The 12,767-nt window shown below is 50.6% G+C and overlaps 1 protein-coding gene and 1 long non-coding RNA gene across 3 annotated transcripts; one reads left to right on the top strand and one right to left on the bottom strand.

The window, feature by feature from the left end:
• Positions 1 to 52: 52 nt before the first annotated feature.
• On the top strand, positions 53 to 2,096 carry LOC138838242 (uncharacterized). Its single transcript, XR_011375575.1, has 2 exons — positions 53 to 138; positions 434 to 2,096. It is a non-coding gene; the product is annotated as an uncharacterized lncRNA (long non-coding RNA).
• A 2,022-nt stretch (positions 2,097 to 4,118) lies between these two features.
• Fcn3 (ficolin 3) lies at positions 4,119 to 9,302 on the bottom strand. 2 transcript variants are annotated; one of them, XM_070037529.1, is made up of 8 exons: positions 9,179 to 9,302; positions 8,848 to 8,943; positions 8,593 to 8,637; positions 8,348 to 8,380; positions 7,798 to 7,925; positions 6,008 to 6,137; positions 5,771 to 5,905; positions 4,119 to 4,570 (listed from the first exon to the last, which is right to left on the bottom strand). In XM_070037529.1, exons 1-8 carry the CDS (start codon positions 9,267 to 9,269, stop codon positions 4,329 to 4,331), a joined length of 900 nt encoding a protein of 299 aa, XP_069893630.1. In that variant the 5' UTR covers positions 9,270 to 9,302; the 3' UTR covers positions 4,119 to 4,328. The 2 variants fall into 2 exon arrangements, with proteins under 2 accessions (XP_069893630.1, XP_069893631.1); XM_070037530.1 differs by having other exon boundaries at positions 4,478 to 4,853.
• Positions 9,303 to 12,767: the final 3,465 nt, after the last annotated feature.

The following is a 12,767-nucleotide window of genomic DNA, read 5'->3' as shown; positions in this document are numbered from 1 at the left end:
GGCGGTGGCGGATCCGGGGGTCAAGTGAAGAGCTGAGAATCCCTTAGGAGATCGGGGGATCCAGACGCCGACCCGACGTCCCGTTCCAGAAATCCAGAGTAGAGAGACGAAGAAAAAACCTGAGCGCAGATGTGCAAGGTCCTGACGGTGGGGAATCCGGAACTGGGCTCCAAGAGTCTGGGGTACCGGTGATCTGAGGCCCGGGGTCACGGGGGAGCCCTGGGGTCCGGCCGGCAGCGCCTGCCACCCCGACTTCTGCGGGGAGCGCCGGCACTCGGTCCTCCCCTCCCGGGCAGGCCCGGCCCAGCCCTTTCCCGAAGTGGGAAAGCTCCACCCTCGACCCTGGGGCAGTGCCGCTCCCCGGCGGCTGGGGACTCCCTCTCCCTCGCTCCTCTCCCGCCAGAGCCTCTGACTATGGCCTCTTCCGGAACAGCCTGTGCCCGTCCGTGCACGCCGCCGGGGACTGCTCGCTGCAGATGCTCGTCCCACGTGTGCCCGGGCCGCGGCTGGGAACAAGCCGGGGTCCACTGAATGAACTGGACTTCACAGCCCCACGAGCAGCAGCCCTCCGCCCCGGAGTGGGGCCTGCCAGAATCCCACCTGTTATAGGTCCCTGCTGACCCATGACCTCTACCCAGAACCTAACCATGAGATCTGAGAAACCCTGCAAAGACTACCTACCCTTTCCCAGAAACTGCATGTGAGGAAAATGGAGGAGAAAAGAAGGAAACAGACAGCGAGGGACACAGCCTTCCCCGGGCTTGGAGACTGTGTTGTCAGAGCTGGGACCGGAGCTGGGTTTTGTGAGATGGGAGCAAGGAGGCAGAGGTTAATGCAAAGCCATTAGGTTTGAGGAGGTGGCGGGCATTTCGGTTGGGCCCACGATGGAATGTTTACAGCTGGACTTAGGTGGATTGCCCTGCTTGCACATCAAGCACATCTGCACACACCTGCGGTTTTGCCTGGTGTCTGTAGCACCTGGGACACGAGGGTGGGGGTCAATTCTTCACTCCAGCCCTCTAGGTCAAGGGTGTCCCAGCCTCAGCTCCCCAAGAATCTAACTTTCTCTCTCTCTTTCCTTCTTTCTTTCTTTCCTTTCTTTCTGTTTTTGTTTATCAGTCGTGGACCTTGAACTCTGGGCCTGGGCACTGTCCCTCAGCTCTTCAGCTCAAGGCCAGCACTCTACCCCTTGAGCCACAGTGCCACTTCCAGTTTTCTGGTGGTTAATTGGAGATAAGAGTTTCATGGAATTTCCTGCCCAGGCTGGTTTTGAACCATGATTCTCAGATCTCAGTCTCCTGAGTCTCTAGGATTACAGGCATGAGCTATCGGCACCCAGCTCAAGAATCTCTAACTTTCTAGTATGAATTCTTGTGTAAACCTCAGCAGACCCCAAAATCAGGAACTGAGGACTTACAGAGGTTAGGTCATTTGTCCATGGCCAGTCAGCTGCATTTCAGAATAGGATCCCCACAAGGACTCTTTATCTGGGGGCTGGGAAGGTGGCTCAGCGGTAGAGCGCTTGCCTTGCATGCCTGAGGCCCTGGGTTCGATTCCTCAGCACCACATAAGCAAAGAGATAAAAGCTGGAAGTGGTGCTGTGGCTCAAGTGGTAGAGCGCTAGCCTTGAGCTGAAGAGCTGAGGGGACAGCGCCCACACCCAGAGTTCAGGCCCCATGACCGGACCCAAAAAAAAAAAAAAGGACTCTTTATCGGCTTGCTTCTGCTGTCGCTTAATATGATGATGAATGGGTCCATAAATTGTGGTACCTATACACATAAGGATTGATGATTCCCCCCCCCCCCCCCCGCATTGTCCCAGGCCTATACAGACACCAGGCAAAATGCCAGGTCTGTGTGAACTTATTTGAAGTGCAGGCAGGGCAGTCCACCTAAGCCCAGCTGTAAACATCCCATTGTGGACCCAACTGAAAGGCCCCACCTTCCTTGACCTGGGGGCTTCTCACTAACCTCTGCCTCCTTGATCAGACCTCCTGTAAAACCCCAGATCCTGTCCCAACTCGGGGACACAACCTCCAAACTGGAAGGAAGGTCTGTGCCCCTCGATGTTCCTCAATAAACAGTCCTCGCCTGTTGATGATGAGTCCAGCCTATTCCTTTTCCATTCTTCTAACATACACAATGGAATATTATGCAACCATTAGAAAGAACATAATAATGGCATTTGCAGGGAAAATGGATGGAGCTAGAACAAATCATGTTGAGCAAAATAAGCCAAGATCAGAGAGACAAATGGCACATGTTAAAGTCAAAATGCAACAAGGTAATGACAAAGTAAATAGGACTCAAGAAACAAAGGACCGCTTCTTAATTTTTTGTATTTTTTTAGATGACTCTATGTTCTGACTCCACATATGGTATATACATGTGCACATCTGAGGAAAGTTAGGATGGCACAAAGTCAGATGGAAACAGGTGAAAAATACAGCAAAAGTGTCCAAGAGCTGCACTAGACTCTGATGAAAGTGAACTGAGCAACCCAAGGGCAGCGATGGGAGGGAGAGACTGAGAGAGAAAGAGGGAACAGCTTACACTAAGCAAAAGGAAAGAAATGTGCATATCTATCACCCAATTTGGAAGAAAAAGTTGTATTGTCAAAGCCTGTAGAGTTCACAAGCTTTATAGGCCATTATATTGACAATTAGCCTTGTGAAAGTTAAAAATGTGTTTGTGACGTTAGCTAAGTATCACCATCCCACAATACGTAACCCCACAATTTATGTAATCACTTGAAAAATATGACGTGGCTTTGGAGATATAATATGCCTCATAAATGCTAGCCAGTGTCTTTTTTTGTTGGGAAAATGGAAGGTCTGTGCCCTTGCTATTCCTCAATAAACAGTCCTTACTGTTGACAATTCCGGGCTATTCCTTTTCCATTCTTTCCCATTTTCCCAACACTTTCACCTCATGGGGGTGAAAAGTGCCCATTTTTGATTTGATCTCTGGTTCAAGACAGCATTCTTTGTTGTCAGTTGTGGGGTTTGAACTCAGAGCCTGGGCACTGTCTCTGAGCTATTTTGCTCAAGGCTAGCACTCTACCACTTTGATCCACAGCACCACTTCTGGTTTTCTGGTGGTTAGTTGGAGATTAGAGTCTCACCAACTTTCCAGGGTGGAGGGGTGGCCTTAAACTGCAATCCTCATATCTCAGCCTCCAGTGTAGCTAGGATTACAGGCATGAGCCACCAGGACCTGGCTCAAGCCAGCTTTTCACGGGACAGAAAAGAAGCCGTAAGGGATGAGAAATTGGATGTAACCAAGGCTAGGGTAGAAAACAGCTCACCAGAAACTGCAAAGGAACAGAGGTAAGAAAGCTGTGCAATTCCCACTACAAAATGATTTGCTAAGCCAGGTGCTAGTGGCTCAAGTCTAGCTATTCAGGAGGCTGAGATGTGAGGATCATGGTTCAAAGCCAGCCTGGGCAGGAAATTCTGTGAGTCTCTTATCTCCAATGAACCACCAGAAAACCGGAAGTGGCACTGTGGCTCAATTGGTAGATCACTCACCTTGAGCTGAAGATCCAAGGGACAGCACACAGGCCCAGAATTCAAGCCCCATGACTGACAAAAGACAAAAAAGAATAAAGAAAGAAAGAAGGAAAGAAGGAAAGAAAGAAAGAAAGAAAGAAAGAAAGAAAGAAAGAAAGAAAGAAAGAAAGAAAGAAAGAAAGGAAGGAAGGAAGGAAGGAAGGAAGGAAGGAAGGAAGGAAGACACAATGATTTGCTAGTACTGGTCAATCATCGCTGGGCTCCACCTGTAATCTTAGCTATTCAGAAGACTGAGATCTCAGTATCCTGGTTCAAAGCCAGATGAATCCAAGAGACTCATCATCTTCACTTACCTCCCAAAAGAGCTGGAAGTGAAGCTGTGTCTCATGTGGCAGAGTGCCAGCCTTGAAAAAAAAAAGGCCAGGGACAGCACCTAGGCCCTGAGTTCAAGCCCCAGTCTAGGCACAAAATAAGTAGATTCTTTTAAAATGAATATCTAAATAATAAAAAATTAAATAATAACTCTTTGTAAAATGGAGCTTAAACTTACATGCCTCTGCCCATAGGGCTTTCCCCAGTAACTAGAAGAATACTGAAAACCAGACAAAGGGTTAAAATTCTTTATTTTAAAATGTGGACAGGGAAGCAGAGGTGGATGGAATGGGGAAGTGGCTGTGGTTCCTGAAGCTGTACAACAAAGTGAAGGGCACTGTTTTCTAGGTTGACCTAGCGAAGGGTACTGGTTTCTAGGTTGGCCTAGCAAAGGGTACTGGTTTCTAGGTTGGCCTAGTGAAGGGTACTGTTTTCTAGGTTGACCTAACGAAGCATCATCTGAACTCTACGGTAGGGGTGGCCCACACCTTGGCCTGAGGCCCAGTCAATGCCATACTTGTGGGCAGTGGCTTCAGACATGGCATAGCGCCCATTGAGGTTGGACCGGTAGCAGGAAGTGTACCACCAGGCACCATGGACTGTCACTGCGCAGTTGGACTTGCTTAGGTCATGGTCAGCATCATAGGTGGAAAAGGGCTTCCTGCTGTGGAAGCTCAGAGAGTCCCCTGCACAGAGAAAACAGAAGGCACCTGGGTGTTCCACACAATGCCTGGATCCTTGGAGATGCTGCTCCAAGACCACCTCATATCAACTCTGAGGTGGACATTAGACAATACTTTCAGCGAGTCCCAGGGGTGGTAGGACTTGAACGCAGGACCATCTTGCTCCAGGGTGCCGGCTCTTTCCCCTTCAGAGTTCCCATCTTCCCCTCCCACCTCTATCTCTCCTCAGCGCTGGTCAGCATCCTGAGCAACTCTACCAGGGAGAGCTGGAGGAACCTCTTAGTGCCTGGGAAGGAAAAGGAGTGTCCCCAGTGTGTCCCCCTGTAACAGCCCCCCTCTTTTATATCTCTCCCAACACCACTGTTTGTTTCTCTGAAAGATTTCTCTACTTCTCCTCCCAAAGCAGGAAACACAGACAAGCAACAGAGTCTCTGTCTCTGTGCGTCTCTGTCTGTCTGTCTCTGTCTCTGCTCTTTCTGCATCCCTGCAAGTTTTTGTGTTTTTTTTTGGTCGGTCATGGGTCTTGAACTCTGGGCTCTGTCCCTGAGCTCTTCAGCTCAAGGCTAGGGCTCTACCACTTGAGCCACAGTGCCACTTCCGGTTTTCTGGTGGTTCATTGGAGATAAGAGACTTGTGGACCAGCACCTGCCCACATTTTTTTTTTTAAGAGAAGAAACTGAGAAGTTGGGCACTGGTGGGTCACGCCTGTAATCCTAGCTACTCAGGAGGCTGAGTTCTGAGGATTGCAGTTCAAAGCCAGCCCAGGCAGGAAATTCCATGAGACTCTTATCTCCAATTAACCACCAGAAAACCGGAAGTGGTGCTGTGGCTCAAGTGGTAGAGCACTCACCTTGAGCTGAAGAGCTGAGGGACAGTGCCCAGGCCCAGAGTTCAAGACTCACGACTGACCCCCCCCCCAAAAAAAAGAAAAAGAAACGGAAGCTGTGACAGGGAAGACATTTACCAAGATCACATAGCGGGTGACTGACAGCCCGTGTACAGCCAGGGCCCTCATCTTTCCCGACTGTGCCATCCTGTCTCTGGCCTGCCATTTCTTAGATGACAAAACCGAGTCCCATAGAAGGGAAGAAGTTATGTAGGCTCATTTGTGGAGGTAGTGAAAGTACTGGCAGGGGGGGGGGTGGGAGTCGACCTCTGTCCCCTGTTTCCTTCCTCTGGGGCCCCACATTGAGCCCCACTTACCTGCCGTGCCCTCTAAGAACTTGCCCAGCACCAGCTGGTAGTGATCCGCCTCTCCAAGGAGGTGGAAGGCTGCATAGTGGGCGAAGGTGCGGTTGCCATGGTAGTCTTCCAGCTCCACCCGGAGCTGCCAGGTACCTGGAAAGGGGGTGCAGAGGCTGGAACTCCTCAGACTCCAAGGTGGGAATTCAAGGAGGTGGACCCCATGCTTCATACCCAACCTCTTTGTCAGGAACTCACCCTGCAGAGTGAGTTGGTACAAATTCTCATTCCCCAGCCAGAACTCAGATGCCTGGTTCCCAAAACCGGCTTTGTAGGAGGACCAAGATCGGAAGAAATCCACAGAACCATCCTGTCGTCGCTGGAAAACCTGGGGAGACGCAGAAGGCAGGGCATGGGGTATGGAGCAGCGGGGAGTGGTGGCTGAGGCTGGGTGGAGGAGAAGAGAGGGAAAACATCTCCCTTCTCTGTGGATAGGGAGAGGCTGTGATTCCTCCCAGTAAGGTTGGCTTGGGAATATGATTATAAACTCAATTCCCTTTTGTTGTTGTTCTGGTACTGGGCTTGAACTCACGGTCTGAGTGCTGTTCTTTTACTTTGTTTTGTTCCAAGACTAGTGTTCTACCACCTGAGCCACAGCACAATCTGTCTTACCCTGGCTCAGCAGCTCCCGGCAGCTTCTAGGGGAGACAGATTGTGAGGGCTCATTGGAGATAAAAATCTCACAGACTTCCCTGTCTGGGCTGACTTTGAAACATGATCCTCAGATCTCATCCTCCAGAGAAGCCAGGATTACTGGCCTGAGCTACCCACTTGTAGCCTCTTATTAACTTTCACTGATAATCAACCTCACAACTAAAATTTGCAGGCCTCTGAGGAATCTAAAATGATAGAAACATCATCCCTGTTCTAGGGAAGTGGTCAATCCTGCTGAAAGTCAAACTCAAAATAATCTGTTTAGCTGGGTGCCAGTGGCTCACGCCTGTAATCCTAGCTACTCAGGAGCCTGAGATCTGAGGATCGCAGTTCAAAGCTAGCCCAGGCATGAAAGCCCCTGAGACTCTTACCTGCAATAAACCACTCAGAAAACCAGAAGTGGCGCTGTGGCTCAAGTGGTAAAGCGCTCTCCTTGAGCTGAAGAGCTGAGGGACAGTGCCCAGGCCCAGAGTTCAAGCCCCACCAACAATAATAATAATAATAATAATAATAATAATAATAATAATAATAATAATAATCTACTTTAATTCACTATGATAAAAACAAGCCAGGCCAGGTGCTGATGGTTCAGGGCTGGAATCTTAGCTACTCAGGAGGCTGAGATCCAAAGATCATAGTTCAAAGCCAGGCCAGGCAGGAAAGTTCATGAGACTCTTATCTCCAATCAACCACCACAAAATCAGAAGTGACGACGCTGTAGCTCAAGTGATAGAGTGCTAGCCTTGAGCTGAAGAGCTGAGGGACAGCGCTCAGGCCCAGAGTTCAAGCACCATGACTGACAGGAAAAAAAAAAAAAAAAGCTGGGTGCAATGCGCCTGCATGGTGTATCTTGAATCATCTCTTTTTTTCTTTTTTCTTTCTTTTTTTTTTTTTGTCAGTCATGGGGCTTGCAGGGTCTGGGCACTGTCCCTGAGCTTTTTTGCTCAAGGCTAGTGTTCTACCACTTTGAGCATATTGCCACTTTGAGTTTTCTGTTAGCTAACTGGCGATAAGAGTCTCATGGACTTTTCTGTCCGGGCTGGCTTTAAACTGTGATCTGCAGATCTCAGCCTCCTGAGTAGCTAGCCTTACAGGCATGAGCCCCTGGCGCTCAGCTGAGTTGATCTTTTCTTCTACCTGGAAAATGCTTCTACACAGCCTTCAAGCTCCTTTCAAATGGCCTCTCCTCTGGGAAGCCTTCTTAAACTTCTTCAGTGCAGGAGCTCGGCCAACTTTTGTCAGAGAATTCCTCTGAGTGTCTTACGCCAGCGGGCACTGGCTCCCCCTAGGGGTCAGGGGGAGAAGTGACCACTGAACCTGGCCTTTTCACTCACCAACCAGCCACCTCCTGTGGTGTCCATGTCGCAGTAGACCGAGAGGGCCCTGCCCTCTGGTAGGCACACTTGGTACCAGCCACTCAGGGTGGCACCGTGGCTCAGCAGCTCCTGACAGCTTCTAGGGCCTGGGAAAGAGGAGATAGATTGAGGGGAACTACTAAGTTATTACGCGGAGCTGGGAAGGTGGCTCAGTGGTAGAGTGCTTGCCCCACATGCATGAGGCCCTGGGTTTCATTCCTCAGCACCACATAAGCAGAAAAAGCCAGAAGTAGTGTTATGGCTCAAGTGGTAGCGTGCTAGCCTTGAGCTGAAGAGCTGAGGGACAGCGCCCAGGCCCTGAGTTCAAGCCCCACGATCGACAAAAGAAAAAAAAAAAGTTACTACCCAAACCTTTCCACCCAGGCTCTGGAACAAATGTAGGAGCCAGGCACCCTCTTAGCCCCTTTGAATTCCCTGAGGGGAGCTCTAGGGAGGGCTGACAGGAAGAGCCACCAACACCCCAGCTCAGCCCGATTCCAAGTTGCTGGCTCTGAAGAAGGAACCTTACCTTCTTGACACCGGAGCAGGCTCGAGGGATCGCCTGAAGGGAGGAAGAGGAAGATGACAGCTCTGAGGTCTGAGCACCCCTAAGAGAATGCCCAGAAACTGCCAGTGGGGGGGGAGCCCAGGCCCTTCTCCTCGCTCTCCCCACATAGCCTTCCACACCCAGGGGCAGGCGGGCACAGCTGATTGACCTCTCCCCATCTGGGATAGAGTGCAGGAAGCAGTGGAGGTGGCAGTCCACATACTCACCAGGCTCACCCTGGGGCCCCATCTCGCCTGGTGGTCCAGGTGGCCCTGAAATCCCAGAGGCAGACAGGCTCAGGATCAAAGTACAATGGAGGTTGAAGCCCTAAGATTCCCCAACCCCATCTTCACCCTGTTCTGGTTCTGTGATTGAAGGCAAACAATTTCTGCTCCCTGTACCTGTCAGTCCTGCCCTTTTTTCGTGACACCCAGCCTCCCTCGTTACCCTAAGGGCCCTGACAACTCCCCAGCATCTCTCACCTGGAGGACCTGGAACTCCCTTCTCCCCAGGGCTTCCTGGGGCTCCCGGACAGCTGGACAGGACCACAACTTTGCTGGCTTCCAGCTCCTTGGGCTCTGCAGGGAGGCACGGGGCTGGTGGCACCATGGATGTGTGTCTCTCCCAGACCCCTCTGCAGTTCTCTTTCTAGCTCCCAGATTCCAGCTGTCAGAATGCTCTCTCCTGAGTTGACAAGGTTTTGCATTGTTTCCATCCAATTTGCATGTATTTGCATTCTCAAATTCTAGTCTTGCTCCTTGGAGTAGGGGGGGATGAGTGGGGGGTGGGGAGGAGAATTCCTTAGGCCCCTACCTGGACAGCTGAGGTGGTCCTGAGTCTTCAGATAGGCAGGCCCCATAACTAAGAGGAGCAGCAAGCAAAATGGGGTCCACTGTAAGTCCATTTTGCTGGGACCACCAGAGGAAGACAGCCAGCTTATAAGGACCAGGCTGGTGGGAAGATGTAAGCAAAATTTCCTCCCATTGTCCCTCAGGGACACTCCACCCAGGATGGATCTATCTCAGATATGAACATTTCCTTCCTTAGCCCCAGAGAGAACTGGCCTCGTCCCCCTCCTGTCCAGCCAGGATAGACTCATTTGAGCCTTGGCTCCCATGGTCCTTCCATCTGCAGGTCTAGCCTCTTCTGCAAAGTTCCACCTGTCTGTGAATGTCCAGTCTCCCTATCCTTGTCCTTCTTGGTCCTTGTCAATATTATTATTATTTTGTTGGTGGTGGTTGTGGGGCTTGAACTCTGGGCCTGGGCGCTGTCCCTCAGCTTTTCAGCTCAAGGCTAGCACTCTACCACTTGAGCCACAGCACCACTTCCGGTTTTTTGAGTGGTTTATTGGAGATAAGAATCTCAGGGACTTTCCTGCCCGGGCTGGCTTTGAACCTCAATCCTCAGATCTCAGCCTCCTGAGGAGCTAGGATTACAGGCATGAGCCACTAGTGCCTGGCTTGTCAATATTATTAATAATGAACCCTGGAAGTTGGGCACCAATGGCTCACATCTGTAATCCTAGCAACTCTGGAAGCTGAAATTGGAGGATCATGGTTCAAAGCCACCTAGGCAGGAAAGTCTATGAGATTCATCTCCAGTTAACCACTAAAAAGCTGGAAGTGAAGCAGTAGCTCAAATGGTAGAATGCCAGGCTTGAGAGAAAAAGCTAAGGGACAGCAGCCAGGCCCTGAGTTCAGGACCACAGTACTATGCAAGCAAAATAATAGTGACCACTGGTGTCATTTATAGTACTCCTACCTCACTAATGTCACCTTGAGTGGTTTGTACATTACCTCTGACCCTTATGTGCCCTGTTATAACTGGCCATGGACTATAGACCTTGCAGAGTAGGTGCCTAATAAGCATCAGTTTATTAAGTAGTAGAGTGCTTGCCTAGCTAGCAGGAAGCCCCGAGCTCACTCCCCAGTACCACCAACAACAACAATAAATGTGCAAAACATTCGTGAAGTGGCTGGGGGTGAAGTCTGATTGTACAGTTGCACTTGGCCATGTGAGGCCCAGGGTTCCATCCAGTAGCGCCAATATATGAATATAGGAGAACACCTAGAGCCCAGAGACAGGACATGGGACATGATTTTGCTCTCTGGCAATTATCCCAGAGCTTTTCCCTAAACACCATGCATCCTGCATCCCTCTGTGGGAAGGGAGGAAGCCGACAGGCTTGAATCTCAGGGCTTCAGAACAATCAAGTGGGTGGCCCATTGGGGTGTGGGGCGGGGGTGCTCCCAGGCAGCCATGGTCTGTTTGTGAGGTCAGAACTGAGCATGAGCAGAACATCAGGAGATAGGGGAAGGGGAAGAGAGCAAAAGTATGATCTCTCTCTCTCTCTCTCCTCTCTCTCTCTCTCTCTCTCTCTCTCTCTCTCTCTCTCTCTCTCTGTCTCTCTCTCTCTCTCTCTCTCTCTCTCTCTCTCTCTCTCTCTCTCTCTCTCTCTCTCTCAGTCCTGGGGCTTGAACTCAGGGCCTAGGTACTCTTCCTGAGGTGTTTTTGTGCAAGGCTATCACTTTTACCACTTGAGTCACAATGCCACTTCTTTTTTTTTTCTTTTTCTTTTTCTTTTTTTTTTTTTTGCTTATGTGGTGCTGAGGAATCGAACCCAGGGCCTCAGGCATGCAAGGCAAGCACTCTACCACTGAGCCACCTTCCCAGCCCTCTTTTTCTTTCTTCCTTCCTTCCTTCCTTTCCTTTCTTTCTTTTTTTTTTTTTTGTCAGTCCTGGGGCTTGAACTCTGGGCCTGGGTGCTGTCCTTCAGCTCTTCAGCTCAAGGCTAGCACTCTATCACTTGAGCCACTGTACCACTTCTGGTTTCTGGTGGTTCATTGGAGATAAGAGCCTCACAGACTTTCCAGTGTGGACTGGCTTTGAACCGTGATCCTCAGATCTCAGCTTCTTGAGTGGCTAGGATTACAAGCATGAGCCACCAACACCCAGTACTTCTGGCTTTTTCTGTGTAGGTAGTACTGAGGAATCAAACCCAAGGTGTCATGCATACTAGGTAAGCACTCTACCACTAAGCCACATTCCCAGCCTGTGTGTGAGCTCTTCTTCATTCAATAAACCTTCCTGTGCTAGGCCTAGTGAGTGAACAGGAACGAGGTACCTGCTAAGCTAAATGTCCAGCCTACGGGCCATATAAAGAGAAAAAGCTAAGGGACAAATCATTTGGATATGATAGCACAGTCATGTACATTTCTCCTACGCTTCTTGTTGGCTGCCTTGTTTAGCCACCTGTCTGTATGGATAATTTGGGATGGTCCAGGAATGATGCTCTAAATATCCAAATGGCAGAAAAAATGTTTCCTCACCCCTGCCTGGATCCCTGAGATTCCCCTGAGACCCTGGGAATCTGTCCTCCCCAAAGCCTTCACGTGTGTGCCAAAGTCTGCCGGTGAGCCTGTTTGCCATGGCTGTTTATGAGAGTCAACACGGAAATGATGCCACCAGCCATTGGTAGTTACCTGGGCAAGTCAACGACGACCATCTGGACAAGTCACAGGGTGCATGTGACCTGCAAGGAGGGGAGTTCACAGAACAACGCGGATAGAACCAGCCTCCCCTCCCCCACTTTGTTGCTTCTGTTTTATGGCAGTGGGGTTTGAACTCAGAGCTCTGTGTTTGCTAGGTAGGCACTGTACTGCCGAGCCATGTTCTTGGCCCTGTTTTTATTTCCTTTGTAGACAAAGTCTTGCTGTATAGCCCTGGCTGGCTTCAACGCTCAATCATTCGGTCTACTTCAGGTTCTCCAAGGCTGAGATTACAAGCGTGAACTGCTGCACTTGGCTTGCAAATATCTTGAAGGGAGACAGCTACAGTGTTGGGAAGAATTTCTGCCAAGGAGAGGGCTGTGGCCATCCCCTCCCCCACCCACCTACAGCCTGAGACACCGGACAGGAAGCACAGAATGGAAACAGACTGTTTATTTGGGGGCAGCCTGTCCAGGCTGGGTTGGTGGGAAGAGACAGCACGGCCCCCAGGTACCAGTCTGGATGTCCAGAAGAGACAACAGAGGAGGTGGTGGAGGGGTGTTCTCAGCTGCAGGTGTCTGGCCCAGGACTGGAGGGGATGTCAAGGCACTAGCGCTGGGCCTGTTCTGTGCCTGATGCCCGCAGGGGCCAGACACTGGTGGCCAAAGTTTTTCCCACCCCAGTGCCCACAAGGCAGCCAAAGAGAGCAGCCTTGGTGTCCTTTAGGGTGGCATCCAGACCCACGAGGGTCAGATTCTGTGGAGGCCAGACAGAGAAGACATTTAGGGAGGCGCCTCCTCAGGCAGAGAGCAGGTGCAGCTAGAAAAGCAAACACTTCAATGCCGGCTAAGCCCCCCATCTCACGACACACAGAACGCTTGAGGCTTCACACACCCTCCCTCCTCGGAGGAAAG

This window comes from Dipodomys merriami, unplaced genomic scaffold (assembly GCF_024711535.1).
Source record: "Dipodomys merriami isolate MVZ:Mamm:240054 unplaced genomic scaffold, mDipMer1.0.p SCAF_28, whole genome shotgun sequence".
Taxonomy (NCBI): domain Eukaryota; kingdom Metazoa; phylum Chordata; class Mammalia; order Rodentia; family Heteromyidae; genus Dipodomys; species Dipodomys merriami.
Note: the sequence above shows the minus strand (reverse complement) of the source record. Positions and strands in the feature narration are given on the sequence as shown.

Bases quoted from the DNA above. Each gene is read 5' to 3' on its own strand.
- Fcn3 (XM_070037529.1), bottom strand. From the start codon at position 9,269: ATGGACTTACAGTGGACCCCATTTTGCTTGCTGCTCCTCTTAGTTATG. The intron at 8,381-8,592 runs GTGAGTATGTGG...TCCTCCCTTCAG, and splicing joins GGGGCCCCAGGGTGAGCCTG to GCGATCCCTCGAGCCTGCTC. The intron at 4,571-5,770 runs GTAAGTGGGGCT...TTCTCTGTGCAG, and splicing joins GTTCTTAGAGGGCACGGCAG to GGGACTCTCTGAGCTTCCAC.